The sequence below is a fragment of the Peromyscus eremicus genome, chromosome 6 (assembly GCF_949786415.1).
Source record: "Peromyscus eremicus chromosome 6, PerEre_H2_v1, whole genome shotgun sequence".
In the NCBI taxonomy this organism is placed as follows: domain Eukaryota; kingdom Metazoa; phylum Chordata; class Mammalia; order Rodentia; family Cricetidae; genus Peromyscus; species Peromyscus eremicus.
Genome location: NC_081421.1, coordinates 110,033,191 through 110,060,611, shown reverse-complemented (window position 1 = coordinate 110,060,611; position 27,421 = coordinate 110,033,191). Strand labels below are relative to the sequence as shown.

Sequence of the window (27,421 nt, the reverse complement as noted above, 5' to 3'; positions counted from 1 at the left end):
TAGGTTTGCAATATCACCACATTCCCTCCAGCATCTGTTGTCTGTTATTCAAGTGATGTTTGCCATTCTAAATTAGTAAAATTAAAAACTCAAAACTGGCTTTTTGTTTTTTGTTTTGTTTTGGTTTTTTGTTTGTTTGTTTCGAGACAGGGTTTCTCTGTGTAGTTTTGGTGCCTGTCCTGGATCTCGCTCTGTAGACCAGGCTGGCCTTGGACTCACAGAGATCACCTGGCTCTGCCTCCCGAGTGCTGGAATTAAAGGCATGGCCACCACCACCCGGCTTAAAGCTGTTTTAACATACATTTCCCTAATTACTAGAGATGATGAACATTTTTCAAGATATCTCTTAGCCAATTTTTTCTCTTTTTGAGAACTCTCTGTTTGGGTCCCAGGCCAGTCTTCATTTGTTTTGGCTCTTTGTGTTTTAAAGTATATATATATATTTCAGATATTAATCCTATGTCAGATGTATAGCTGGCAAAGAGTCTCTCCCATTCTGTGATATTCCTTAAGTTGATTTTAGTTTTATGAAGACCCACTTGTCAATTGTTGGCCTCAGTTCTTAGGCAAATGGAGTCTTATTCAGAAAGTTCTTTCTTAAGAAATGCCTATGTCTCATAAGGTGCTGCCTATGTTATTTTCTAGCAGTTTTTGGTGTTTTGGGGTTTCACATTTAGGTCTTTGATCTACTTGGAGTTAGTTTTAGTTTCATGAAAGATGATAGAGATGAGCCTGACTTGGTTCTTCTGCATGTGGACATGTAGTTTCCCAGCAACGTTTGTCAAAGATGCTTTCTTTTCTCCAGCTTATGTTTTGAAATCTACCAGAGAGAGGGTACATGACTCCTTCTGGCAGAGGGGAACTAGTTTCCTTTGGATCTAACATTCCAGCCTTATTTTAAAGATAAGGGCAACATACCCTTTTCTGTAACTGCTTCTCAGATGAAAATAGCATATCACTGTTAAGGCCCATGAAGGCTGAAATACTAGTCAAAGACTGGGAGAGGATTTGGGTAATTTGGGGTTGGAGTAGAGCATTCATCAGAAGCATTTGATTCTCTGACTCAACCTGAAGAGACAGGCAACAATCATATTGGCTGGACTGATTTACATCAGCTTTCAGCAAGCTCAGGGATCTTGGGTTTTGTAGGACCAAACTACTTCAGAGAAGTTTGTGGTCCACAGCTGATTCCAGGATTACGTCTGTCAGCCAAGCGGAAATCTGATGGGACAGACAGAGACTAGGGGCAGAAGTTAATGCTAATAGCTTAGGGGAAATCCTTAGATGTGAAACTTTGAGGCCTCTGGTCCTGGGCCTCAGAGCAGAGGAAAGAGAAAGTGCCCCTTCAGGGACAGACAGCTGACTAACATGACGGGGGTACTAATCTGGAGTCCATCTGACCTGGAACTGGTGGACCCAAATCATGACTTTCTGACGCTTACATGAAGTTTCCAAAATTCACAAAAAAGATCAAACTTTTAGATATATTAGCATGACCATTGTCTTCTGTAATCTGCATTGAAATCCTCATTGTGGGAAAAAAAACAGTTGACAAGTGTCTGTAAACAGCTGGAGTAGGCTCATGTCTTTCAGCCACAGCAAAAGTTTGGGGATTCCTCCCCCACAAAAAAATAGATTCTGGGTTAAAAGCATGAATAGTCTTTCCTCTGTCTGATGGCTGGAAAAGAAAAAAAATCACATATATATATGACAGAGATGTTTTCAGCATGATGAGAAGCACTTTTAAGTTTATATTTAGAAAATAACCAAAAAAAGTTTAAACTTTTGAGCCTGTGACTATGATAATAGTAGCCAGTGTTTTGCCAGGGCTAGATTAAAAGTTTATTACCGGCACACGCCTTTAATCCCAGCACTCGGGAGGCAGAGCCAGGTGGATCGCTGTGAGTTCGAGGCCAGCCTGGGCTACCAAGTAAGTTCCAGGAAAGGCGCAAAGCTACACAGAGAAACCCTGTCTCGAAAAATTAAAAAAAAAAAAAGTTTGTTAGAACTCTATTGATTAACATGTTAGTACTCTCATCCTCTGAAGTCTTAATATCATGTATTATCATTTTTAATGTAAATTCTGTCAGCAAGGCAAATCTGTCGTGAATTTGCCTTTTCTTACCAGGGGACCTAGTAGTTCTAGAAAAAGCAAGGCCTAATTTTCATATATGAAATGGACTGACCAAGCAGCTGCTACTAAACTGAAAAAGATACAGTTAGCTATCAACACCACCAAGATATGAGAAGGATAAATTTGTACAGAAAGTATAAACCAAATGATCATTTTATTAATTAAGATGACAGATGCTGTGGAATAATCCTTCTTGCACACTGTTGCTGTGGGATGGTCTGTATGGCAAATGTGTTGATGATTAGTCAATAAATAAAACACTGATTGGCCATTGGCTAGGCAGGAAGTATAGGCAGGACAAGGAGGAGAATAAAGCTGGGAAGTGGAAGGCTGAGTCAGAGAGACACTGCCAGCCGCCACGATGAGAGACATGTGAAGATGCTGGTAAGTCACGAGCCATGTGGCAAGGTATAGATTAATGGAAATGGATTAATTTAAGCTGTAAGAACAGTTAGCAAGAAGCCTGCCACGGCCATACAGTTTGTAACCAATATAAGTCTCTGTGTTTACTTGGTCGGGTTTGAGTGGCTGTGGGGCTGGCAGGTGAGAAAGATTTGTCCTGACTGTGGGCCAGGCAAGAAAACTCTAGCTACACACTGTGAATATGTATTACTCTCATTGGTTTAAAAAAGAGCTGACTGGCCAATAGTAGGCAAGAAGAGGTTAGGTGAGAGAGCCAAACTGAGAGGACACTGGGAAGGAGGGCAGAATCATGAGAAGTCTCCAGCCAGACACAGAGAAACAGGAGATCGACATGTCCTTTTGAAAAAAAGGTACTGCCACATGGTAGTGCATAGATAAGAAATATGGGTTAATTTAAGAAATAAGAGCTAGTTAGTAACAAGCCTAAGCTGTTGGCTGATCATTTATAATTAATAATAAGTCTCTGTGTGGTTATTTGGGAGCCAGCAGTCCAGAGAAACCCCACCCAACCCCCACACAGAGACTTGCCAGCTACCTGGAACTCCCTGGATGGTTACCCTAGGTTTCTCCATGGTGATCTTGTTGGTCTCTGATCTTGTTGAGTTCCCAGGGTGGCACCAGGGCAGCATCAGTCCTCAACCATCACACAGGACAGCATTAACTCTTTGACTGTCACACAACGCAGCATCAGCCTTTGGCTGCCAGACCCAGAAGGTCCAAGATACTTTCCTGTAGATGAGGAACTTGAGAGACTGGCACCTTGGCAAGGCAAAATGAAGAAGTCCATTATCTAATGGCCTGCTTGTCCACACTTTGGGCAGAGTCCTGGCAGTAGGCAAGGCATGGTGTAGTTTTTCCCAGTGGTTGTTGGCACTACCATAATCTAGGTAGTGTTGTTAGGAGCTAGAATTTTTGTCTATCATGGGAAGCCTTTTTGTTAATTGAACATTTTAAATGCCATCTTCAGCAGATTTCTTAAGATTTTTGAGGTCTTTCTATTAAGTACACCTGATTTTAAACAAATTTTACTTGTTTTTAGTTACTTGTTTACTTGTTTTAGGCTTACTCTTGAAAATATATACAAAAAGCTAAATAAAGCTTGTCCCTATAAATGAATTATTTAGTACTTAGCATGACTACAAACACAAGTTCTGAATACATTAAAGAATTCAATCATTTATAAGGTGACTTACAATTAAATTGTATGTCCTAATTATCTTCAACAGTTTACAGCAAGTTAGCAGCTTTTACACGATTAGGATTTATAGTTTTATTCCTGTTAAATTAACCTTTCTTGCTCAAGTTATCCCTATGTCCCCCAACACATACACAATGGTCTTACCGATCCTCAGAGAAACAAAGGTTACATTTCAGCTCAAGAGTTTTGAATATCCATGACCTTGAATGGGGGGACATTTTTTTATAGCTATCCTTTTTTTCCAACATTTTTACAGAAATCCTTTTGATTAAAAAAATTAAATAACATGAAACACAATAGTAACAAATAAATTTACCATTTGTTGTAAGAAATTATTTCTAAGGGGCTGTTAGACAGTATCTGGAGTTTTTACTCATTATACATAACAGCTTTCCCATTGCTACAAAGGCAAACCCCTTTCTTATTCTTAGTATGTATTCTCTACAGATTTTAACCATATGCAATAAGTTTATAGACCTTAAGGTACAAAAGTTACATAACAGTCTTACAAATCTTGAGAAGTTTGTATTTAGCAAAAGTTTTAGAGAGTTAAATAAAACCAAGAAAATGAGTATGAGATAAACAACAGTAATTTCTATTGGGAACAGTCTGCTTTTTAGCTGTTTTAAAGCACATGGTGTCTTTTCCTATACTGTTCCCTGCCCACCCCACCCCTCACCCCCCATTCTCTGTCCTAGAGTTAGGTGTCCTTTTAAGCTAGGACAGAGACTTGAAGAAACTTTTTAAATAAGCATGCTTGAGTCAGGAGAAGGAGGACCATAACCCAACTCCAGAACTAGCATTTTAATAAAGTAGAACAGCATAAAACAATATTATCCATACTCCAAAGATGCTTGAATTCTTGCAAAACTCAATAAAGTGACTAAAGGGAGGGATGAGGGCAAACAGAGAAGAAAGAAAGCTCAGAGATGAGAGATTTCATGGGGCTTCATTGAACCCATGAGCCGGGCAGAGACTGAGCAAGCTGGGAGCCAGAACTGCTGCAACAAAATAAATACAAATAGTAATAATAATTAGCCAAGCAAAGGCTGGCCACCATGCTATCATTCACCCACACAGCAGACTGACAACAGAGGGTGTCCCAGAGTGGGGAGTCACCTTACCCAAATGTCAACAGAGTATCCCCTGATGACATGTAACCCTGGACTTGTTACCCAGAATGCACTCACCAGAATTCAGAAGACCAGACAATACAGAAGGCTCAAGAGGGTCGAATTAGGGCATCCATTAGGGAGAGAATAGATCTGGAATGAGCCCCCAAATGTTGTAGTCAGACTGTTCTCACCCAAGAGAAGGAGATCAGGATGAGATCTTTATAAATTTGAAGTTTTTACTGAGCCACACAGACCTGGGGCATGCACTCTTGTGACTACCAGTCAAAAGAGGTGGCCCTGAGCTGAGTAAGCAAGAGTTTATACAGCAAAATCCACAAGTTTGGTACATCCCTTCAATGTAGCTATGATGGCGATTAGCACACACGACAGGATATGAACTTTTATTGAGTATAGGGCACAGATTTGTACTATGGTGTTTCTGTTTGAACAGGGAGCAGAAAGCCTTGTGGTTTCGGAAACAGAACAATGCAAGTTTTCCTATAAGTACCTTTACGTGCCTGAGGATCAATCTGACCTCAGTTTTAGTCTGAGGTTGGGTCAGGATTTAGCAAATATGTTTTTTTTTCCACTTCACCAGTACTTTGTTAAAAGCATTTATTTAGAAGAACAGTCTTCTGGAGGAGCCTTTAGGTTTTCTAAGTAAAGGACCATGTCATTTGCACACAGCAATAATTTGATTCCTTACACTCTTATTTGTAACCCTTTTGTTTCTTTCCTGGTCTTGTTTTGACTAAGACATTGAACACTATATTAAATAAGAGTGGAGAAAGTAGAAATACTTGTCTCATTCCATATTTAAAAGGAAAGTCTCTCAATCTGTCCCCACTTCATACAATGTTATATACAGATGTTTTGTCATAGATAGCCTTTATTTGGTCATGTCCTTTCATTTTATTTTATGGAGCACTAGGAGAAATATTCTGACTTCTAGAAAGGGTTGGCAGGATTCAACATGTGCACCCTGACTTTTCTTGGTTGAGGGGTTGAGGAAGTATAATTGTTGATGATGATGTTTTAAATCTTACTTACTATCTATCTTAGTAAGGGTTTCTATTGCTGTGAAGAGACCATCACACCATGATCACAGCAATTCTTATAAAGGAAAACATTTAATTGGGGGTGGCTTACAATTTCACAGGTGTAGTCCATTATCACCATGGCAGGAAGCAAGGAAGTATGCAGACAGACATGGTGCTTGAGAGGTAGCTGAGAGTTCTACATCTTGCTCCACAGGCAACAGGTAGTTAGCTGTCTCCTACACTGGGCATAGCTTGAGCATATGAGACCTCAAAGCCCACCCCCACAGTGACACACTTCCTCCAACAAGGCCACACCTACTCCAAGGCCACACCTCCTAATAGTGCCACTCCCTATGGGCCAAGTATTCAAATATGAGTCTGTGGGGACCTTCCTATTCAAACCACCACACTGTCATAGGTCTTCTAGGTTGTTTAAATTTAATTTTGGTAGCTCATATGTGTCTAAGAATTTATTTCTTCTGTGTTTTCCAAGTTTTGTTTTTTCTTTCTTTCTTTCTTTACATTGATTTTTTTGGGGAATTTCACATCATGCACCCTGATCACTTATTTCCCAGTCCTTCCATGTCCAACCCCTTTCCCTTTTGACAGCACCCCCACACTAAAAAAAAAAAGTTCAATTTGTGTTTTCCATACACTCACCAGAGCATGGTCAAACTCTCACGGCCTGTCCCTTAAGTTGAACTGAGTCATTCCTCTCCCACACTCCTGCAAAAAGTCATCAATTGTGCAGGCATAACTTCAGCATCCTTATCACACTCCCTAAGACTTCTCTTCAATGGCTTCCTATTTAGGCTATCACCTACCCTTTTGTGGGGAGAGGTTGGGGGGTAGGGGTTGTCACAGAAGCCTTCCATGTCCCTCCCTCTCAACTGTGTAGTGCAATCATTGACATCACTGCAAAAGTAACTTTCTTGCTCTTTACAGTCAAGGGGAGCACAGGTCATGGGCTTCCACATGTTTTCTAGCAACATCACAAACCCCCGCTGCAGTAGGACCACTAACCCAGACAAGGCCCTCAGAGGTAGCCAGGACCACAGACATCAATGTGGCCTCAGGTCATTCACATCAATATGGCCCCCGGAGGCAGTAAAGTAAGTTTGTGTGTGTGTGTGTGTGTGTGTGTGTGTGTGTGTGTGTACATGTGCGTGCCACATGTGTGCAGGTACCCACTGAGGCTATGAAAGGGAATTCTATCCTCTGGAGCTATAGTTACAGATGACTGTGAGCTACCTGATATAGAAGATGGCAACTGCTTTGGGAAGCTCTGGAAAGGGAGCAAGAACTCTTTTATCTGCTGAGTCATCCCTCCAGCTCCCTCATCTCTAATTTGATTAATCTGATCTTTTCTTTCTCTTTTTTTTGGTTAGATTGGCTAGGGTTTGTCAGTCTTTTAGTTTTGTTTTGTTTGTTTTTTTAATCTACTTCTTTGTTTGATTTAATCTATGTATTGCTCTTTCAGTCTTCATCCCTGATCTTACAATTTCTTGTCATCTGCTGCTTTTATGTTTGGACGGTTCTTGTTTTTCTAGGACCATGGGCAACATTAGGCTATTTATTGAAGATCTTTTTTTAAATTTTACTGTCACCTATTTATGTTTGTATGTATACCACGGTGCATGTAGAGATAAGAGAAAAACATTCAGGAACTGATTCTTTCCTTCTACCATGTGGGATCTGCAGATCAAACTAAGTTCTCCAAGCTTAGTGTCAAGTACCTTTATCTACTTAACCACTTCACTGGCACCCAGAATTTTTAATATGAACAGTCATTGCCATAAACTTTCTTCTCAGAACTGCCTTTGGTATACCCCAGATGATCCAGTAAGTTGTGTTTTTCCTTTCATTTAACTCTAGGAAGTTTTTTTTTTTCTGCCTATTTTCTCAATGACCCAGTGGTTATTCAAAAGCATAATGTGTTTATTATTATTATTATTATTATTATTATTATTATTATTATTATTTCTTTGGAGTTAGCCAAGATTTTTGAATACTCATTAAACTTGTAATAATTTATGAAAAAATCATAATGTGGAGAGGTGCTACAGGTTAGTGCATTTGTGAGGTAACAAACAAACCTGAACAAAGAAACTGGAGACAAACTTGTCTTCAGAAATGCCTAGATATTTCACCAGTAGCAATGCAAGGCAGCCGTACATGGGTCTACACCATCCGACCCTCAAGTGCAGAATGGAGCCTACAGTTCCTTTTGTCTCCTGCTAGGATAGCACTTCAAGACCTACAAGTAAAGCTTAAGTATTCTCTAGATTGTTTCTTTTGTAATGCTCAGTTATCAGTTATAAAACCACTAATACTTTTATTACATCACAGGATTAGGATAAGTAAAAATATTGGAGTAATGAGAGCCAGCTTCCTCGCTGTGAGGAAGTCCAGATGTAAAAAGGAAAGGTTAGAAAGACTATGCTTTTAGACTGTAAACAGAAGTATATTTATAAGCTCAGACTCAAAGTCAGTGGTAGTAAGCCTTAACTATTCATTTCTAACTCTGTCCTGAAATGCCCTCAAAGCAATGATACTACCAAATCTCTTCCTGGAGAAACAGGGTCTTTTAAAGAAATGGCTAATGGCAAACTGGGGTGGGAAGAAGCGATACGATATGTCAAATATGCAAGATGATATGATATGTCAAGTACACAAATAGCAGCTCACAGGAACTTCAAAGAATAAAATCTGGGATAAGTTAAGATTCAAATATAAATATTTAAGGAAAACAGAAATACATGAATCTGATATAAATACATAAATGAGAATGCAGCTAAAAGTCTCGCTCACTCTCGCTCTCGCTCTCGCTCTCACTCTCCAGATAGGATTTCTCTGTCTTCCAGCAGTCACACTTACAAACTGAGGCTTGTAGTACGCTGGACCTATTGTGTTATCACTAGCAGGAGGCATCCGTCTTTCAATACTGTCATCGTCATTGAGATGATAGCCGTGCGACTTTCCAGAAGAGGGAATTGATGGAACATCAAGGCTTCTGGAAACTGCAGGTGTTCTAGAAATTTTCTTTAAGCATAAAATGTTTGTGAGGAACACATTTTATGTTATTCAGAGACAAGAAGAAAGAATAAGAGCAAAACATTATAATTTACTAAAGGCAATCATTAAATATTGACTTAATGAATTACATACTATTAACCAAAAAATGTCTTATAGAACTAAGTTGAAGGAATGCATTCAAGCTTTAGCACATCTTATAGACTAAGTCATAGACACTACTAAAACCACCATAAGAACCAAGGATTTACTCTTAACTTGGTCAGCTACTTATCTTTCTTAGTAAAGCAAATAGTACTGATTCAATAAATAAGTAAATAAAAACAAGGCGCTCCTGCAGCAACATCTGATATTCAGATACTTATCTTTTTTAGTAAAGCAAATAGTACTGATTCTATAAATAAATAAATAAATAAATAAATAAATAAATAAATAAATAAATAAATACAAGATACTCCTGCAGCAACATCCAATATTATGACAGTGTATGCTACACAGAACAATCCTTAGTTCTTTCCTTAAGTTCATTTAGTGACATTTCCAGCCTTTATTCCCTGAAACTCTTGACTTCTCTGTATATTACCCATAACTTATACACATGTGCTAACTGCACAGGCCACAGAGCAGAAATGTGTCTATGAGATAATGTTAAAGCCAATGGAAATGAATCAAACTCATTTATAAATACGGTGTGTATCAGATGTAAATACAGCAATAAAATGTATGCTTTAATTCTGAAAGAACTATGGCAAAATTGACAATCTTAACATTAGGTCAGTGCTTTAAATTGGTTAGCCTTTTTTAAAAGGTTTTACTTCTACGGAAAATAACTTAAATAGAAACAGAAAGTAGTATCATAAATTAAAAATATATCTATCAAACAAAACATGGATGCTGTGGGATGTTCTGTATGGCAAATGTGTTGCTGATTGGTCAATAAATAAATCACTGATTGGCCAGTGGCCAGGCAGGAAGTATAGGCGGGACAAGGAGGAGAATAAAGCTGGGAAGTGGAAGGCTGAGTCAGAGACACTGCCAGACGCCACGATGAGAAACAGCATGTGAAGATGCCAGTAAGCCATGAGCCACGTGGCAAGGTATAGATTTATAGAAATGGATTAATTTAAGCTATAAGAACAGTTAGCAAGAAGCCTGCCACGGCCATACAGTTTGTAAGCAATATAAGTCTCTGTGTTTACTTGGTTGGGTCTGAGCAGCTGTGGGACTGGCAGGTGAGAGAGATTTGTCCTGACTGTGGGCCAGGCAGGAAAACTCTAGCTACACATGGACATTTAAAGGATTTAGTCGTACAGAAAAAATAACATGGGATTATACTGATCCCCATATTTTCTGGGCAAACAAATAACTGCAATGGTGAATGCACACATGTCCATACACAACTGTGCTATGAAAAGCTGCCACTGCTAGAAATGATTTTTCACTAGAGATATCAGCTAAGTAGCTTCAGTGGCACTTACGAAAAGAAATTTAAAAAAGAATACCTTGAACAGCTTTCCTTATATTCAGTACTTTCAAAAAGGACACACCAAAGGTTTCCAAAACAATAGCCTTTCCTTCCTCAAGCTTCCATTCATGTTCCTCTCCCTCAGATCTTGTATTTCCAGCAGTCCACAGAACGCTACTAAGCATGCCAGGCCAACACACACTGCAGTGCCATCATTCACGTGCTTTTCTGGGACTACAGACCACCGTGTGAATTCACCATGTGAATCCCCTCCAAAGACTCTTTCCCTTTGGAATATTGGTGAACACTTCACTATGGCTCTAAGACAGTATTTCATCAACTACATTGTCCCAAATTTTGCTCCCTGCTAAAATTGTGGCTCTTGTGATTTGCCTTCTACGTAAAAAGAGTGTCTAACATTACATTAATCAACAGACACACCTGGTCATTCAGTGATGTTTGACATTTACTGATTAGTAAATGAACATTTATTTTGCCCTTACACATGAAATATACCTAATATCTAAATACATAACAGAAAATTCAATCTTATCTCTGCACTAACATTATTCAACTAAGACCTTAATCCTAAAATGCAAAGTACTCTTTTGTCAGAGAACTGTTGAAAATATAATTAATTTGAGCTATGTGAAATACTTGGGATAAAAAATATAATCACACCTAATAAAACATAACCAAACCCATATTAAGTAATGTTATTTATCTCAACAGTGTATGGCTTTTGTGTAAAAATAACTGATTCTATAACATGAATTTATTTTTCCAAATGCAGCATGTATGATTCCCTTAAAGAAATTCTTCACTCAAAATAAAATAATCTTCCTTTTGCCCTCCATAAAAAGCCAACTTTTGTATCACTCATAAACCACTCCATTCCTAGAATGCAAACTCCAATAGCACTCTCCAAGGCCCATCTCCACACTAACCACCTCCAGTAGTCCTGTGTGTATGCTATCATGAAGTAGTCCTTTAGGTCTCTAAGGCATTGCATTGCATGACCATGCATCTATCACTTTTCAAATCTTGTCTTGAAATAGCAACTACCTCTGTCCCCCATCTCAATTTTCAGCTTTCTTCCTTCGGGCATCATGTTTTGTTCTGTATGGTTCAGGGCCTCACACAGGCTAGACAAATGCTCTCCAACACCAGGCTACACCTGCAACCCAGGAATCATGTGGAAATCACTCTTTTGCTAACAGGTATTTACACACAGTCACTAAAAACAAGTGAACTATATAGATAACCATGTTTTAAATCTCCCTTCTTCCTAGCCATTGCATACACTGTGGCTACAGAATAACAGGACTGAAAAAAAGAGCCCACTGATGTAGCTCAATGGGGGAACAATTATCTAGCACACACAGGGCCTGGGTCCAATCCCTAGGACCATAGAACAAAAAAGAAGAAAGAATGAGGTATGATGTTACTCTAGCTAAAAACTAAGGTTTATAAAAACTACTTAGTATTTATTTAATTATAAAGTAAGTACGGTGCTGTGTGATGTATGGCAAATGTGTTACTGATTAATCAATAAAACACTGATTGGCCATTGGCTAGGCAGGAAGTGTAGGCGGGGCAAGGAGGAGAATAAAGCTGGGAAGTGGAAGGCTGAGTCAGAGAGACACTGCCAGCCGCCACCATGACAAACAGCATGTGAAGATGCCGGTAAGCCACGAGCCATGTGGCAAGGTATAGATTAATGGAAATGGATTAATTTAAGCTATAAGAACAGTTAGCAAGAAGCCTGCCACGGCCATACAGTTTGTAACCAATATAAGTCTCTGTGTTTACTTGGTTGGGTCTGAGTGGCTGTGGGACTGGCAGGTGATAGAGACTTGTCCTGACTGTGGGCCAGGCAGGAAAACTCTAGCTACAGTACGGGGTTGGGGATTTAGCTCAGTAGTAGAGCGCTTGCCTAGCAAGCACAAGGCCCTGGGTTCAGTCCTCAGCTCTGGAAAATAAAAATGAAAAAATTTAAAATAAGTACAACATGAATAGTAAAAATATACCAAGCTTTGTAGTAAGGTTTTTGTTGTTGTTGTTTTTTAACATTTTAAATATCAAACAAACTGCTTAGGATTTCTTTTTTATTTTATCTACAAGAACAGTCATTAGAAGCATAACTTAAAAAGTGACCTACTGCAGAAGATGTTCTCTAGCTTGGAGTACCTGCTTGCTTGTGGTGCACAATGTCCCAGGATGAGGTTGATTATAGTTGGCCGGTCCCGGACCTTCCGAAATACACTTCTTAAACCGCTTTTCTCGGTTTTGCAGACTACGGCCTCCTTTTATCTTATACTAAATTGGAGGTTAAAAATGATGAAGTAATTCAAGATTATGGATTCCCATTATGATTATGATTCCTATTTTATCAACATCAAATATTAACAAACAGTTTTAAAATGAAATCTGAGAAAGTTAAGGCCCTTACTGAAAACAAGTTCTTCTAAAAGAGGATACTGAGATAATAATTGTAGTTATCAGTTTTGACCCTAAGCTCAGACCAAAATTTACTATACTTTAGAGCATTCTAAGGTAGTACAATAAAGGAATCAAAGACAGGAATTTCCAACCTCCCAAGTAGGGTTAAAATAGACTGTGTTCCAGATCGTTAGAAAAATGGATACTTATGAACTGGACTTTCAGAGTACTTCAGTAACAAGTCTGGCCTTCCGTGCTAACTAGTTTTATGTTAACTTGACAAAAGCTAATCATTGAAAAGAGAGAACCTCAACTGAGAAAATGCCTCCATAAGAAATGGCTGTGGGCAAGCCTGTTGTGGGCAGCAGGGCATCTCTGGGATGGTGGTCCTGGATTCTATAAGAAAGCAGGATGAGTATGTCATAAGGGGAAAGCCAGTAGCCGTACTCCTCAATGGCCTTGGCACCAGCTCCAGCCGCCAGGGTCCTGTCCTTCAAAGATGAACAGTGATGTGTAAATGTAAGCCAAACAAACCCTTTCCCTCCTAAGTTGCATTGGATCATGGTGTTTTATCTCAGCAACAGTAACGTGAGACACAAATTAGTACCAGGATAGCAGGGTAATTGTTGTGACAGACCTGACCATGTTGCTTTGGGGAGGATTGTGGAAGGACTTCGGAACTTTAGTCTAGAAAAGCCACTGAGTGTTGAAAGCTTGGTGAACTGTTCTGTGGGAATTTGGATGGTAAGTGTGGAGTGAAATGCAGATGATAGAGGCCTGGCTTGTGAAGTTTCAGAGGGAAGTTTGAGAGTCTCTTAAAGATTCTAATGGGGGGTGGGCTGGAGAAATGGCTCAGCATTTAGGAGTACTGGGTGCTCCTCTAGAGGACCTGGGCTCAATTCCCAGCACCTGCACGGTGCGCACAACTGTCTGTAACTCCAGTTCCAGGGGATCCATGGCACCAGGCATGCATGTGATGCACATACATATGCATTTAGGCAAAATACCTGTACACACAAAATAAAATAAATAATCTTTTTAAAAACTATTCTATTGGGGCCATTTGCTATTTTGAATCTGTGGTTCTTGTCAGCTGAGGCTGAGGAATCAGCTGTGATTAACAAGAGGCCAGCACTACTAAAGTGAACCTTATGCTTTACTGGGAGAATTGAAGCTGGTTATCTAGAGCTGAGACACTAGTGGTGATTAACAAGAGACCAGCATCACTGAGGTGAGATCTTCTGGGAAGGGTATCCTCAGGATCAGCACACAGAAGCTGTGTGTTCCAGAAATGGCCAAGGTTGTACCTCATGCTGACAGGCAAATTTAGTCATGTGTAAGAGTCTCTCCCAAGTGGTACTGGTTCTGAAGGCATGAAAGAATCATGGAGAGCAGCTGAGGCTTGGCACTTCCTAGAGGCCAGAAGAGACCACTGATGAAGGTGCACCCTCATTAGAAGTCGGAGCCCCAGTTTAAGGGGTCATGCAGAGAGTTGAGGCTTGGCACCTTGAAGAAATCCTAGAATACAGTATTAGTGAAAGTGCAGCCCAATTGCAGCAGAAGACCCCAATATTTTGGAGACTCCAGGGCCATGGGATGAACAACACCAAGGACAGCAGCAGCCATGGTGGAAAGCCAGCCTGGGTCTAGGAGACAAGCTGTGTAGGCTGTAGAGAGTGGGACCAGAGAAGTGATCCAGGCCCTCTGGAGGAGCCCAAAGCATGGTGAGTGGATCCCAGAAGTTGGATACTGAGATTTACACTGTGGGACTTTGGTTTGGCTTTGTTCATATTAGATTGTGCCCTTGTTCTTCCCTCCTGGAACAAAAATTATTTAATTGATTTTGATTTTACAGGAGACCACAGTTGAGGGACTTTGAACTTTTAAGGAGAGTTTGGGATTTTACTGAGAGTTTGGATTTTTTAAAGGGAATAATTTTGAAAGTGTTTGGATTTGTAAAGACTGAAACTTGGTAAGTTTTCAAAGCATTGTGTATTGTGATATGGATGTTAATGCATGATCTTGGGAGAGACCAGGAAAGGATGTGCCTTAATGGTGATGTGTTTGCATGTCAAGTTGCTAAGGAGTCAATTGTACTGGCTAGTTTGATGTCAGCTGAGAAGAGGGAAATTTGATTGAGAAAATGCCTTCATAAAATCTGGCTGTAGGCAAGCCTTTTGAACATTTTCTTATTTAGTGATTGATGTGAGAGGGCCCAGCCCATGGTGTGTGTATGATGGGAGAGGGGATACCCTAGGCTGGTGGCACTGGATTCTATAAGTGGGCAGAGTAAGTCATGAAGGAGCACCATCCTCTAGGCATCAGGTACTGCCTCCAGGTTCCTGCCCTGACTTCCTTCAGTGATTAACAGTGATATTTAAGTGTAAGCCAAATAAGCCCTTTCCTCCCCAAGTTGTTTTGAGTCATGGTATTTTATCACAGCAATAGTAACCCAGACTAAGACGCCTTCCAAGCTTGTTCATGATTAGTCATTTTTATAACACACATATTGATTATTTATAAAGAACTTTATACAGGCTTATTAGATAACAGCTTTCTGCTCATCTTAGTCTTAAGAACTGTTTATTCATAGAACACATTAGAAGGAATTTTCCATGGCTCATCATACTAAAAATCTAGATTCTCCAGAAGCAAAAAGTTACCAACACACTAATGGCAAGTTCACATTCCAATAAAATTCCAAAAGTTATAAAATTATATTCATTGTAAAAAAAATACTGCAGTATCTTTGGAATATACATTATTTCTGAGCATTAATGAAGCCATTTAAGTTATTTTGGTCAAAGACCTATGAGGCTATGCAAAAACAGGAAACAAATGAGACATGGCATGGTTATAGCCTTAAAGTACAGCACAAAAGTATGCCACTGCCACCTGTATATCTTGACCATTTGTACAATTTTCAGACATCAAAATTCATTCAACAGTCCAATTCTGCCACTCTTGTGGACCACTGAAATATACAACCATCTTTTGTATCATAGCATATCTAGACTAATGAATAACACATAGACAATCAAGGTCAAATGCATCCATCTTCTATTATTTGAATTATACAAACACAGATTTAAAAGAGGAAGATATGAGGGGAAAATAAAATACAAGTGGCACTTTATATTACTGATACAAGAAATATGGGTTGGTTTTTATTGTTTTGTTCTTGGATGGGTTTTTTGTTGTTGTTGGTTTTGGGTTTTATTGGTGGTGGTGGTTTTATATGATGATTTTAACTGTTTTTTAGCCTAAGCTTAGCCTTGAACTTGCAATGCTCAGGTTATAAATGTACGCCATTGTTAAGCCTGGGTTAGTCTTGAACTTGCTGTACTGGGATTATAAATGTGTGCGTCTGGTTAAGAAAACATGGTTGTCAGTAACTCAGCCAATCATAACACCATAAACGCACCTGTGCTTGTGATACATTGTAGTGTGCTGGACCTGGAGCAGCTTTTCCAGTGTCAGAGGAAACAGCATAAGCACTTTCTCTGGAACTCAAAGAAAGAAATGGTGCATAGCCATCTATAACAAAAAAAAAATCACCACTAACGCATAATATTAGATCAGAAAGATGCCTGAGAAAATATACTCGATATATATATAATCATTTAGTACCCTCACAATTAAGACTATATTTTCAGAACTAATAGCTATTCATACAAGTTGTAACTTTTTTAATTCTCATGTAGGATTACAATTTTTATTAATATCCATTAAATATAAGACCCTATAGGAATGAACATATTGAACAACTGAAAAAAAATAAAATTCTCTTTTCTTGTGTGTGTGTGTGTGTGTGTGTGTGTGTGTGTGTGTGTGTGTGTATGTGTGTCTGTGTGAATTACCCATCTGTGTGCACATGTACATGTATGTATCCAGGTGTGCGGGTTTCTACATAAGTGCACAGAAGCCATAGGTCGGTATCAGGTGTCTTCTTCCACCACTTCCCAACTTACTTTCTGAGGCACGGTCTCTCACTGGTCCTAGACATTTCCAAAGTTTGACTAGCCTAGCTTGCCAGTGAATCCATCACCCCAGTCTCCAGTCCCAGCCTACCCCTGCACTAGGGTTTCAGAGCAGCACCCTGTGATTGACTGTGGGTGGCACTGGAGATACAAACGTGGATGCTCATGTCTGTGCAGCCAGCACGTTAGCCATCATGCCATTTTGCCAGCCTTCTTCTCTTCTAATCATATGTGACCTAGCTGATAAAGCATTCTATCTACAGAAAACCAAAGTTTTGTAGTTTTAAATAGCAAATACTGTCTTTTTTAAAATATACATATAGACAGCACTAAAGATGTATCTCAGTGTTAGAACACCTGTCTAGGATGAGGTCCTGTTCAATCCCATTACCAAAAGAAAAAAAAAAATTTAGAGAAACATCCAAGATGCAAAGAATTTAAACCAAATTGACAACGGTTTATTGATAATGCTTTGGCACACAGTTAGTGCTCAGCAAATATTTCTTGACTGCCTAATAAACTTCATTGGAACAAGCAATCATGGTACTACACAAATCTGGGTAGCCTGATAAATTCATTTTAAGAAGAGAAAAAGGACTTCATAATATCCCCATTATTCATATTATCAATGTTGGAGTATATAGCAAGTATGTGTGGTTTAAAACTACATATATAAAAATGGGCAATGGAAAAAGAAAGCTGGTATTCATAAAATCTTCATTGAAGTTTTCCAAAATTAGTCACACAGACTCTCCTGTTAATGAACTGGAGGACACATGGAGTTATGAATACAAGAAAAAACACAAGGAAATGAAGACAGTTGTGATGATAATTTCCACACAGAAAGGCTCTCTTCTGTTTTATTTGTAGCTTTGTATTCATGTTTACATGTTTCTCAGAATTTCCAACTGTGCTAGTTTTCCCCAAACACGAGACTGAGAGTGCTAAATCTAGAACAGTTCCATACGACCAGAATGATGCATCGTCTTATCATAATATTCTGCACAATCAACAATAAAGAATAATTAGTATTCTACATTACACATTTAGTTGGTCATTCAAAAATACTGAATATTTTATTATGTATACTGTAAGTCTGCATGATAATGAAGGTACAGTAATAACACAAAAACCAAGTTTCAAGTGATGGAGAAATTAGGTAAAGAAACAATTATATTACTATCTGTGCTGCCAATAACTAAGGTACAAAATATAAGAGTGGGTTCTAGGGAATTCACATTAGTAGAGTTTGATTCGGGGTATGCAGATAAACTGACATGAAAGGCCAACTTCAAACTGACAGAAAGGAGAAATTAAGAACACAGGAGGAGAAAAGATTTGAAAGGAATGAATTCAGTTTGGGATATATTGAGTTTGATGTGCCAACAGCAAAAGATAAATCAAACTGGCACAAAGCAATACAAGTCCATTTGGAAAAAGATGTCCAGTATGTGATGAAAAGACAAGCTATGTAGCCACAATGACAGCCACAAAGCAACAGGCATTATTCACACACAAATCAACTAGGTCATTGAAGCAGACACTCATCTGGGAAGACTTCAATCTATAGAGCAATTACATAAACAATAATTATTTAAATCTATATATCAACTGCACTCTCTGATGTGGATTCTCTATATTCTCATTAGCTAGTATAATAAAATCATCCTTGTTGCCATACACATAGGTACATCAATAGAACCACAGACAATCTCCTTCCACCCTGCTCTGGTGACAGACAAGCCTTCCTCTTCAAAGAAGAAATCTACAAAAGAAAATATTTAGATGAAGTTGTCCAACTTAGATAGCTAATCCATCTAGACAGCTGCCTTTAGGCTAGAATAGCTGTCTCTAGGGAAATTTTGTCTTGGGAAGATATACTTCCTTCTCAGATTAATTGTGAGAAAACAAGGCACAGCTCTTGTTTTCTGTGAAATTTGAGTATCCATTCTCTTATCCATTCATAAAACCACAGCAGCTCAGTCCTGGTCCATTCAGGATACAAATCCTAGATATGTTTGTTATTCCTGATCAAATGTCTAAAACCAAAGCAATCAATTAGTATATTAAATAGAATTTCTTGAGGAGAATGTGGAACTAGTATACCAGAGGTCTAGCCAAGCAAAATAAAAAGAGGTTGAGAATAACCACTTAAGGCTACAAAAACCTGTTACTCTTGTGAGGCTTGCTGTAACAATTAAGTTATACGAAGTCCCAACATCTACCCTTCCCACATCGGACTCTTAGCATATACCTGATCTTTAAATAAGTATGCACATATCTGCATGGTCCAGTGAGATACCTAATATAAAGATGCATGAAGTAGCATGGTAGCTGCTTATGAATTATCTTGTCAAGGAATCCAGCAGAGAAATGGACAGAAACACTTATTCCATCAATTATAAATATGCTGTCTGTCCTGAACAGTACAAGCACGCACGCGCACACACACACGTGCACAAACACACATACCTAAGAGTTCCCAAGCACAGAATTTCTTCATTTATTTTAAAGGTGAATAAAATATAATCCTTTAAGTTCGTATAGGGGGCTTACTGTTTTGTTATTGTTTTGTTTGTTGTGTGTGTGTACACATATGGGTGACAGATGACAGACTTGTTGGAGTCAGTTATCAAACTCAGGTCATCAGGCTTGGCAGTAGGTGTCTCTACCCACTGAGCCATCTCACCAGCCTCAGAGGAATCTGTAATGTAGTTCATTAGTTTACACTTTACATGATTACTGCTCTCAAGGAGTTCACAGTTTAGTGGGACTTTCATATATATTAACAGTAATAATAGAACCAAACTGCTATCCAAAAGAAGTCACCATAAGTCAGAAGAGGGAAAAAGTAAGAATTTTATTTCAGCTGACTATCAAAAATAAATAGGAACATGCCAGGTGAAGGAGGAACACAGAACATTTTGGATACATGTATTAGCAGGTAGAAAGGCACAAAAGTGACAGAGAATGATCTTAAGAAAATTATCAAGTTAGAATTGCTGAACTGTGGTCAAGTGTAGAGGGAACGTGCAGCTGTTTGGAAAGATCAGACTAAGTGGAACACCAGACCAAGGATGAGAACATAAAGAATTCTATTGCTATTAAAGAGTTCAGATTTTTAACCCTGGTGTTACAAAAGTTTGTTTTTGTTTTTCAAATAAGGTATGTTTTCTAAAAGGATGAGTCTATCCACAAGATGAAAAGATGAATTGAACACTGAGACACAAGCAACATGCTAGTGTTGAGAGAAAAAAAAAATGATAAGGACTTGTATTAAGTTGGGGTGGCTATGAAGAGAGGGAAAGAATTTCTGAGAGATTGTGAAGATATAATCAATGGTCTTAAAGGCCAAGAGAAATGGCCAGGCAAAAAAAAGGAAGCTAGAGTTCTAAAGCTTAGACCAGCCCGAGATGGCGATGAAGGTGATAAACAGTCCTGCAGACTTTAAGACAAGAGAAAACTTATCTTGGAAATATACGTCTGTCTCTGTAATTGAAGTTACAGCTATGAATAAGAAATACGAGCAAAGCAACAAGACAAACACGGAAGTGCAGCGTCTTTTATGTATGACTGGTAGGAAAGAAAAGAAAGGTTCCTTGATCACCAACTCATGTGACTTAGCAGCAGGAAAAAGAACCAGGAGAAAGCAACAAAGAACGTGGTCAGCTGCACCAAAATAAAGGCTATAAAAGCAGCACAGGTGTGCCCATCGCAGGTAAATACTAAGATGCTGAGGAATAAATGCTTATAACAGCTCGACTATATTTGACATGTTTCATAAATGCCGAGGACAGAAGCAGAAAAGCAGTAAAATTTGAGATCTGAAATACAGATGACAAATTTTACCATGTCCAGAGAAACTTAAACCAACCATAATCTGAGCAGGGATGTAAATAGAATACTTACTCCTGGACTTTGAAGGGGAAAAACATGGCATTTTACATATATTGAAAAATGTAGGCTTACAAAAGAACACTATAACTTGGATAGTATTAAATTTAAAAAAAATCAGAACTTCAAAAGCAGAAAGCAAATTAAAAATATTTATAAGGTGAGCCTAATTCACGAACTGAAAAATAATTAAAAGAAAAAGCAAATAACCACTTAAATTATCAGTCCCTAGGCCACCTCTCAAGAATACAACTTTTCAAAAAGTGTAGAAAGGGGTTCTTAGTAAGTATGAAGCTGGGAATAGTCATAATTTCACTGTCGGGGGGGGGGGGGGGAAGAATGGGACTATCTGTAAGTGATAATACAAATTAGAAATATGAAAAGTTTTATCGTAGGAAATAAATTTGATTAAGGTGTGTGACAACCATAAGACAAGGGCAGAAGCAATTACTCAAGACTCGTTTTTTTATAAAGTCAACGGAGCCAAGGAATCAAAATCCTAGCTCTAGTGTTTTCCGACTTCGTGTTTGTTACATTGCTGTGTTTGACTCCTAAGGGCGGCTGAAGGCAGGACGCCTGTCCCAGGAGGCTGGCCTTCGGCATCTTACCTGTGGCCCCCTGCTTAGGGAAAGGCACCTGGTAGGACCCAGGACCCACGTGCTCCTGGGTGCTGCCACCCTGGGCCAACCCGAGCCAGCGCGGAGCACGATCGTACATGGCGGTGAGGGGCGGGGCTCGCGGCACTGAAAACTGGGCGGGCGCTGGGCTCCGAGCCTGAGACCGCAGCACCCCGGGAGCTAGCGTGCGAGCCGCGGGCGGGCCGGCTCATTGGCGCCAGCTTTCCGCCGGCCTCTGGCGCCGAGGTAACATGGAGTGGACAGCGGCGGACAGCCAGCGCCAGTTCAACTCAGTGTTCGAGCGCCGCTCACAGAAGGGAATCAGTCTCCAGAGCTTCCGGCTCTGGCTCCGCCTATTCCTCTCCTCCCGGAAGTCTGAGGAGGGGGGAAGCGGGCGGGACTCACATAGAGAGGTGCGTTTCCGGCCCGGCCCTCGGGGCATTTCCGGCCGAGCTCTTGGGGTGCTGAGCGGCTGCTCTCTCATTGCTCTCTGTGCGGAGCAGGGAGACGCTGCGTTTGTTGCTGTGCCTCTGCTCACCTGCGTGATTGCTTCCCGTCCCCAACTACTTTCATTGTGCAAAAAAGCCCTAAAAAACGCCTTAGAAGGAGGAGAATTAATTTGACCTTTATTTGCTCTCTCTATAAATCAGGGTGACTGGGAAAACTCAGGAAAAAAAAAATAGGAAACGTCGGGAACCTTCACGCCTGCCACACATGCATCCATATAACAGAGTCACCCCCAGTCCTAACCTGCGAGCAATCAAAACTTCTTTTTTTTTTTATTAGCAGATTTAATTCACTTTATTTTTCTTGTATAAAAACCCTTATGTGGTGGCCAAGGCTGGAGCCTGGGTCCTCTGAACAGACACTCTAGTGTGGATTTTCACAAGATGTTCAGTGAATTCCTAATAAGGAAATTTGGTGAACACAGTCTCTTTCCAGAGGTCGGGGGTCAGGTAGCTGTAGGTCTTGGAGGTGGCATCAAAGGTGGCCTTGGCAAAGTTGCCCAGGGTGGCAGTACAGCCCCTGGCTGATAAGTAGCAGTCATCAATACCGGCCATCATCAGTAACTTCTTAGGCACAGGAGCAGAGACGATGCCAGTGCCTCTGGGGGCAGGGATGAGATGCACCAACACAGAGCCACAGCGGCCTGTCACTTCGCATGGAACAGTGTGGGGCAAGGCCGCGGGGCTCGTGGAGGTAAAGCTGAAGACAAGGAGTGGATCCCCGTCACCAAGCTGGGCTGCCTGGTTAAGGACATGAAGATCAAGTTCCTGGAGGAGATCTACCTGTTCTCCCTTCCCATTAAGGAATCCGAGATCATTGACTTTTTCCTGGGCGCGTCCCTAAAGGATGAGGTTCTAAAGATCGTGCCAGTGCAGAAGCAGACTCGGGCTGGCCAGCGGACCAGGTTCAAGGCTTTTGTCGCTATTGGGAACTACAATGGCCATGTTGGTCTTGGTGTTAAGTGCTCCAAGGAAGTAGCCACTGCCATCCGAGGGGCCATCATCTTAGCCAAACTGTCCATTGTCCCTGTGCGGAGAGGCTACTGGGGGAACAAGATTGGCAAGCCCCACACTGTTCTGTGCAATCAAAACTTCTAAAGGAAACCTGGGAGTGCAGAGGGTTGTGGGTGAGAACAAACAAAGGGAAAGGGAAAGTTAGCCAACTTAAGCAAGGCAAGTGCAGGGCCTAAGAGTGAGTGCCTCTGGTGTTGGATACCTGTATATGGCAGCATTGTCTATAACGTAAAGCGAAGGCATTGAAAAGGCCCAAGCACTCTCATTGAGCCTTTTAACCTTCAGCAACAGGAGCCTGGCTTTTGCAAAAGGCACAAGGAAAGTATCAGAATCCAAATATCTATTTGACTGTTTTTCCAAAACTTGCACAGCTTCTGAGCATCCTGAAAGGCTTAGACAGTCCTACCATGGCCAAGTCTTAACCCCCTGTGTCTTACCCCATGCCTTAGTTTACCCCTAATCAAAATTTCAACATAGTTAAATTATGTCATACTTACTTTGCTACTTAGTTCTCTGCATTATAGACTGGATCAATTGTACCATCTCTGTTACAGTGCTCTCCATAAAGGTGTGTGTTTCCTAAGGATGAGTCCCCTGATGTCTTCTACCAAACAGCTAGCTGAATGATTTACTTACTTGAAAAGTTCTTATTGGCAAGTGTATAGTTCTCTTACTCTCCCAAGTTAACCAGGATACAAATATAACTAAAGTCCATGTCCTTGGTTGCTCTCTAGTTGGAAAAGACATGAATAATCCAAGAAGTGGCAAGCAAGATGTATAGAATATTACAGCATTTGGAAGCCTTCTTTGTAATGAAGTGTTAAACTTTCTTATTGACTTTAGTGCTTCCTACATTCTTAGAAAACCTGTAATAGTTCTCTCAATATTATTTTAACTTCATTTATCCAGTCTATAGCAAGATCCCAATCAGAAGATCTAGAATGAATTTACCATGGTATACTAGGAAAAGTCACAGATAAAAGGAGGAAAATCTGTGTCATTAAAGGTGTTGTTTCCTTTAACCACCTGTTGGACATTCCTTGTACATCATTTGCTCTTGATGATCCAAACCAGTATGTCAACCCGGACAGCAAGTTCAAACAGAGTATAGCATTCACAGCCTGGTTGTGCTGTAGCAGTGGGGTAGAAACTGAAGAAAATACACAGGCAGTAAGTCAGATGAGGATTTATTGAAATCCACCAGCAGGGATGCTAGCAGGGGAGAGAGTGACCATACTCATAGTGAGTGTACAGAGGAACATATCACAGCCCAGAGCACCTCTCTGCAGCAGAGTGTTCCTTTTCAACTGCAGAGGGGTGCTCTGTGCAGTGGTGGCCAGCTGCACCAAGAGCATTTGTGTTCATGGTGCTTTACATTGCACCTAGTTAACACCAGGAAAGGGACATTGTAAGTCAGACCACATAAGCAATGATTTCATTGGCTTCCTAGTTTGTTTTGTCCTTGTATGACCAACATATCAAGGAATTACTGAATGATCCTATGTGCAGGAGGCAGGTTTCCTCTGAAGATAACCTAGCTGGCCCCTGTTCCCATGATGTATGAGAGGGAATCAGTTACTGTCTAGATAACCCTTGTTCTGATCTCGCCTGCTTTCTTTTGTTGCCTTGCTCAGAGTCTTGGGAAAAGAAAGGGTCATTTCAGGGACATGGTAGTTAAGTGTCCTTCTGGGAGATGATTCACAGGGCCATAGTTTCTGTAAACAGTGAGGTATAGTCATGTCTTCCTCTGGCTGTTGTCTTTAAAGACACAAATTTACCCCTTCTTGAATAGGTTTGGGGCTAGATTAGGAATAGCAGTGGTAGCACTTTATGTGCCTTATGTCTGACTTAAGTTTTTGAACATTGAACTTAATGTAATTTGGATAAATTCTCAGGGGTAGCATCTCCTCAAGCTCATTCACAAACCTGTAAAAAGGACTCTGTCAGGAAGCACCTGGCTGATCTCCTGGGTGAATATCTTCTTACAGAGTCTTCAGAGGGATGAATGATCAATGGCAGATCTTCTAGACTCTTAGTAATTTTGTAATACTTGATTTCCAAGAATTCTGCATTCTTGGAAAGTCTTTATTTAAAGTATAGAAAGGTGTTTTCTTGATTACTGTGTTTTTCCCAGCTAGAAGTTTCTTCTTATGGCTCATAACCAGACTACTATACAGTATTTGAGGATTGGAAAATACTTTTAAATAAGTAAAATATTTTTTATAATCTCTCATTATGGTGTTTCTTGAACAGTCCAGGTTGAGTATGCTACTTTTTAAAAAAAATATTGATTATAATTATCCATAAGCACAAAATAAATAATTGGGTCTAACATTCACAGTGCCTAAAACAAAAATATTTAATGCTAATTAGCAACACTCTAGTTGACCATTTCTACAGTATTAGTAGGAGCTGTTTGAACTAAAATATATCTGACCTCAGAATTTGTGTTCCTTCCATTTCTTCCTACTAAGTCCTTCCAGAATAAAAATTTTAATGGACCTTTGTACAGCTGTGGTGTCAAGCACTTTTAATTTCAGGCCTCAAGAGAGAGGTGGACCTTTGTGAGTTCCAGGCCAACCAGGGCTGCATGGTGAGACCTTCTCAAGAAAATAAGAGCCTCAGAGATGGCTCAGCACTTAAAATTCCTGGCTGCTCTTAAGGATTGCAGGACCTGCATGTAGGTTCACAGCTACCTCTAACTCCATTATAGGGGATCCAAGCCTTCTTTTAAGCCTCTGTGAGCACCAGGCATGCAGGTGGTATACAGACAAACTTGCAGGAAAAACACTCAATAAACATAAAATTTAAAATAATATTTTTAATTTAAAAAACAAAAGCAGAATTTTTTAATAACAGACATCAGAAAATCAGCTTGATTATTCATCAAATACGCAGTGCAACTATGCAGTGAAGAACTACAATTTTTCTTTGTAGCATTTTGATGATTAAGTAAATAGTGTGATATATCGAATGTCAAATGAAAGCTGAGAATTCTGCCTGCAGTAGCCACTGACTACCTTATAATGTAATATGTCAAAATGATTTTGAAAATTATTTCATCTTTTTGTTGATTTATTTTGTTTTGCTTTTTGAGGCTTGATCTTGAAGTGTAGCCAAGGCTGGCCTCAACTTTGAATACTTCTCTCTCAGGTACAGGGATTACAGACATATGCCACCTCATTCAGCTTAAAACTAAATTCCTCAGCTCATTGTGACTTTGGTTTTCCATTGTTTTGCTTTTTTGTAAAAAAAAGAAAAGAAAAAGAAAGAAAGAAAGAAAGGCCGGGCGGTGGTGGCGCACGCCTTTAATCCCAGCACTCGGGAGGCAGAAGCAGGCGGATCTTTGTGAGTTCGAGGCCAGCCTGGACTACCAAGTGAGTTCCAGGAAAGGCGCAAAGCTACACAGAGAAACCCTGCCTCGAAAAACCAAAAAAAAAAAAAAAAAAAAGAAAGAAAGAAAGAAAGAAAGAAAGAAAGAAAGAAAGAAAGAAAGAAAGAAAGAATTAATCATTTTACATTTATCACACTAGGCTAAATAAACCCTATCAATGTTGCTAGAGATCCCACTATAAGTGATATATGTTCAAAATGATGACTTGTGTTTCAAAGATTACAAAGTATATCTTACATATTTTGTGTAATATAAAATTTTACTACTCTATGCTTCAGGAAATGCATTTTAGAAATTACTTGTCCTTTTTTCACTTACTGAGCACATGCTCTGGGCCAAGCAGTGGATGAGCACTGACAGGAAGAACTCACCTGCCACACCAGTGGAGCAAATGCTATTGATTTCTTCATTCCATACTGGAGCTTACAGCCACTACATTTACTGGCCAGCATGTCACATATTACTAAATGCTGGAGGTAGTTTTAAAGCCAGTCTGAGTTCATAGCCTAGTATCATGGGCATTAAAAAGTACATGGTCCTCCCCATGCTCTGCTCTCACAGCAAACCATACTCTATCACAGTGCTCTCTATACACTGATGAGTGACTTCCGGTCTTGACGTCAGTCATTTCATGGTCCACAAATGACCTGCTATAGTCCCAGCTGCTATATATAGCAGGTAGAAAGTACAGAAGAGTGCTCTTCTTCCTCTTGTGGAAGTTTCGTGTCTCTGAGTCTTTTCTTTCTTCTGTACCACTTTTCTTCTTATTCCATTATATTTTACTCTTGGTCATAACTCATATCTGCTTTGAATACATGTATGTTCAGGTGCTTGTTTAATGCCTAATATATGCGTCCTACCACCACTTCAAATGGAATATTCCCAGACTTAAATCTTAAATTCTCTCTAGAAAGCCTGATCCTCCCTCTCATTTCCTATTTCTGTTCTAAAGAACAAACTTCATCCCATAGGTAAGGTGCAAAGCTCTTAGATGACTTCTCCTCTCACATCCAAACAATTGCCAAGTGCTGTTACATCCCACCTCTGCGATCTCTCTGAAATCCACCTCCTCACCCCATTCCCACTGTCATTTTGTTGATGCTCTCAGCCCTGTTGGTTTTTTTTTTTTTTTTGATATCTCAAATGGAATGCCTCCCTCCAGTCTC

General features: G+C 39.8%; 1 protein-coding gene across 4 annotated transcripts in view; it reads right to left on the bottom strand.

The window, feature by feature from the left end:
* The window catches only part of Stpg2 (sperm tail PG-rich repeat containing 2), a 449,395-nt gene extending 427,781 nt beyond the window's left edge, over nt 1-21,614 (bottom strand). For all 4 annotated transcript variants that reach the window (XR_009379933.1, XM_059266347.1, XM_059266346.1 and 1 more), the window contains exons 1-4: nt 21,333-21,614; nt 16,275-16,387; nt 12,599-12,727; nt 8,788-8,952 (exon numbers count right to left, since the gene is read on the bottom strand). Coding sequence is in view for 3 of the 4 variants with exons in the window: in XM_059266347.1 (XP_059122330.1) it covers nt 8,788-8,952; nt 12,599-12,727; nt 16,275-16,387; nt 21,333-21,441 (516 nt within the window). In the remaining variant the exon portion in view is untranslated. The remainder of the gene's footprint in view (nt 1-8,787; nt 8,953-12,598; nt 12,728-16,274; nt 16,388-21,332) is intronic.
* Nucleotides 21,615-27,421: the final 5,807 nt, after the last annotated feature.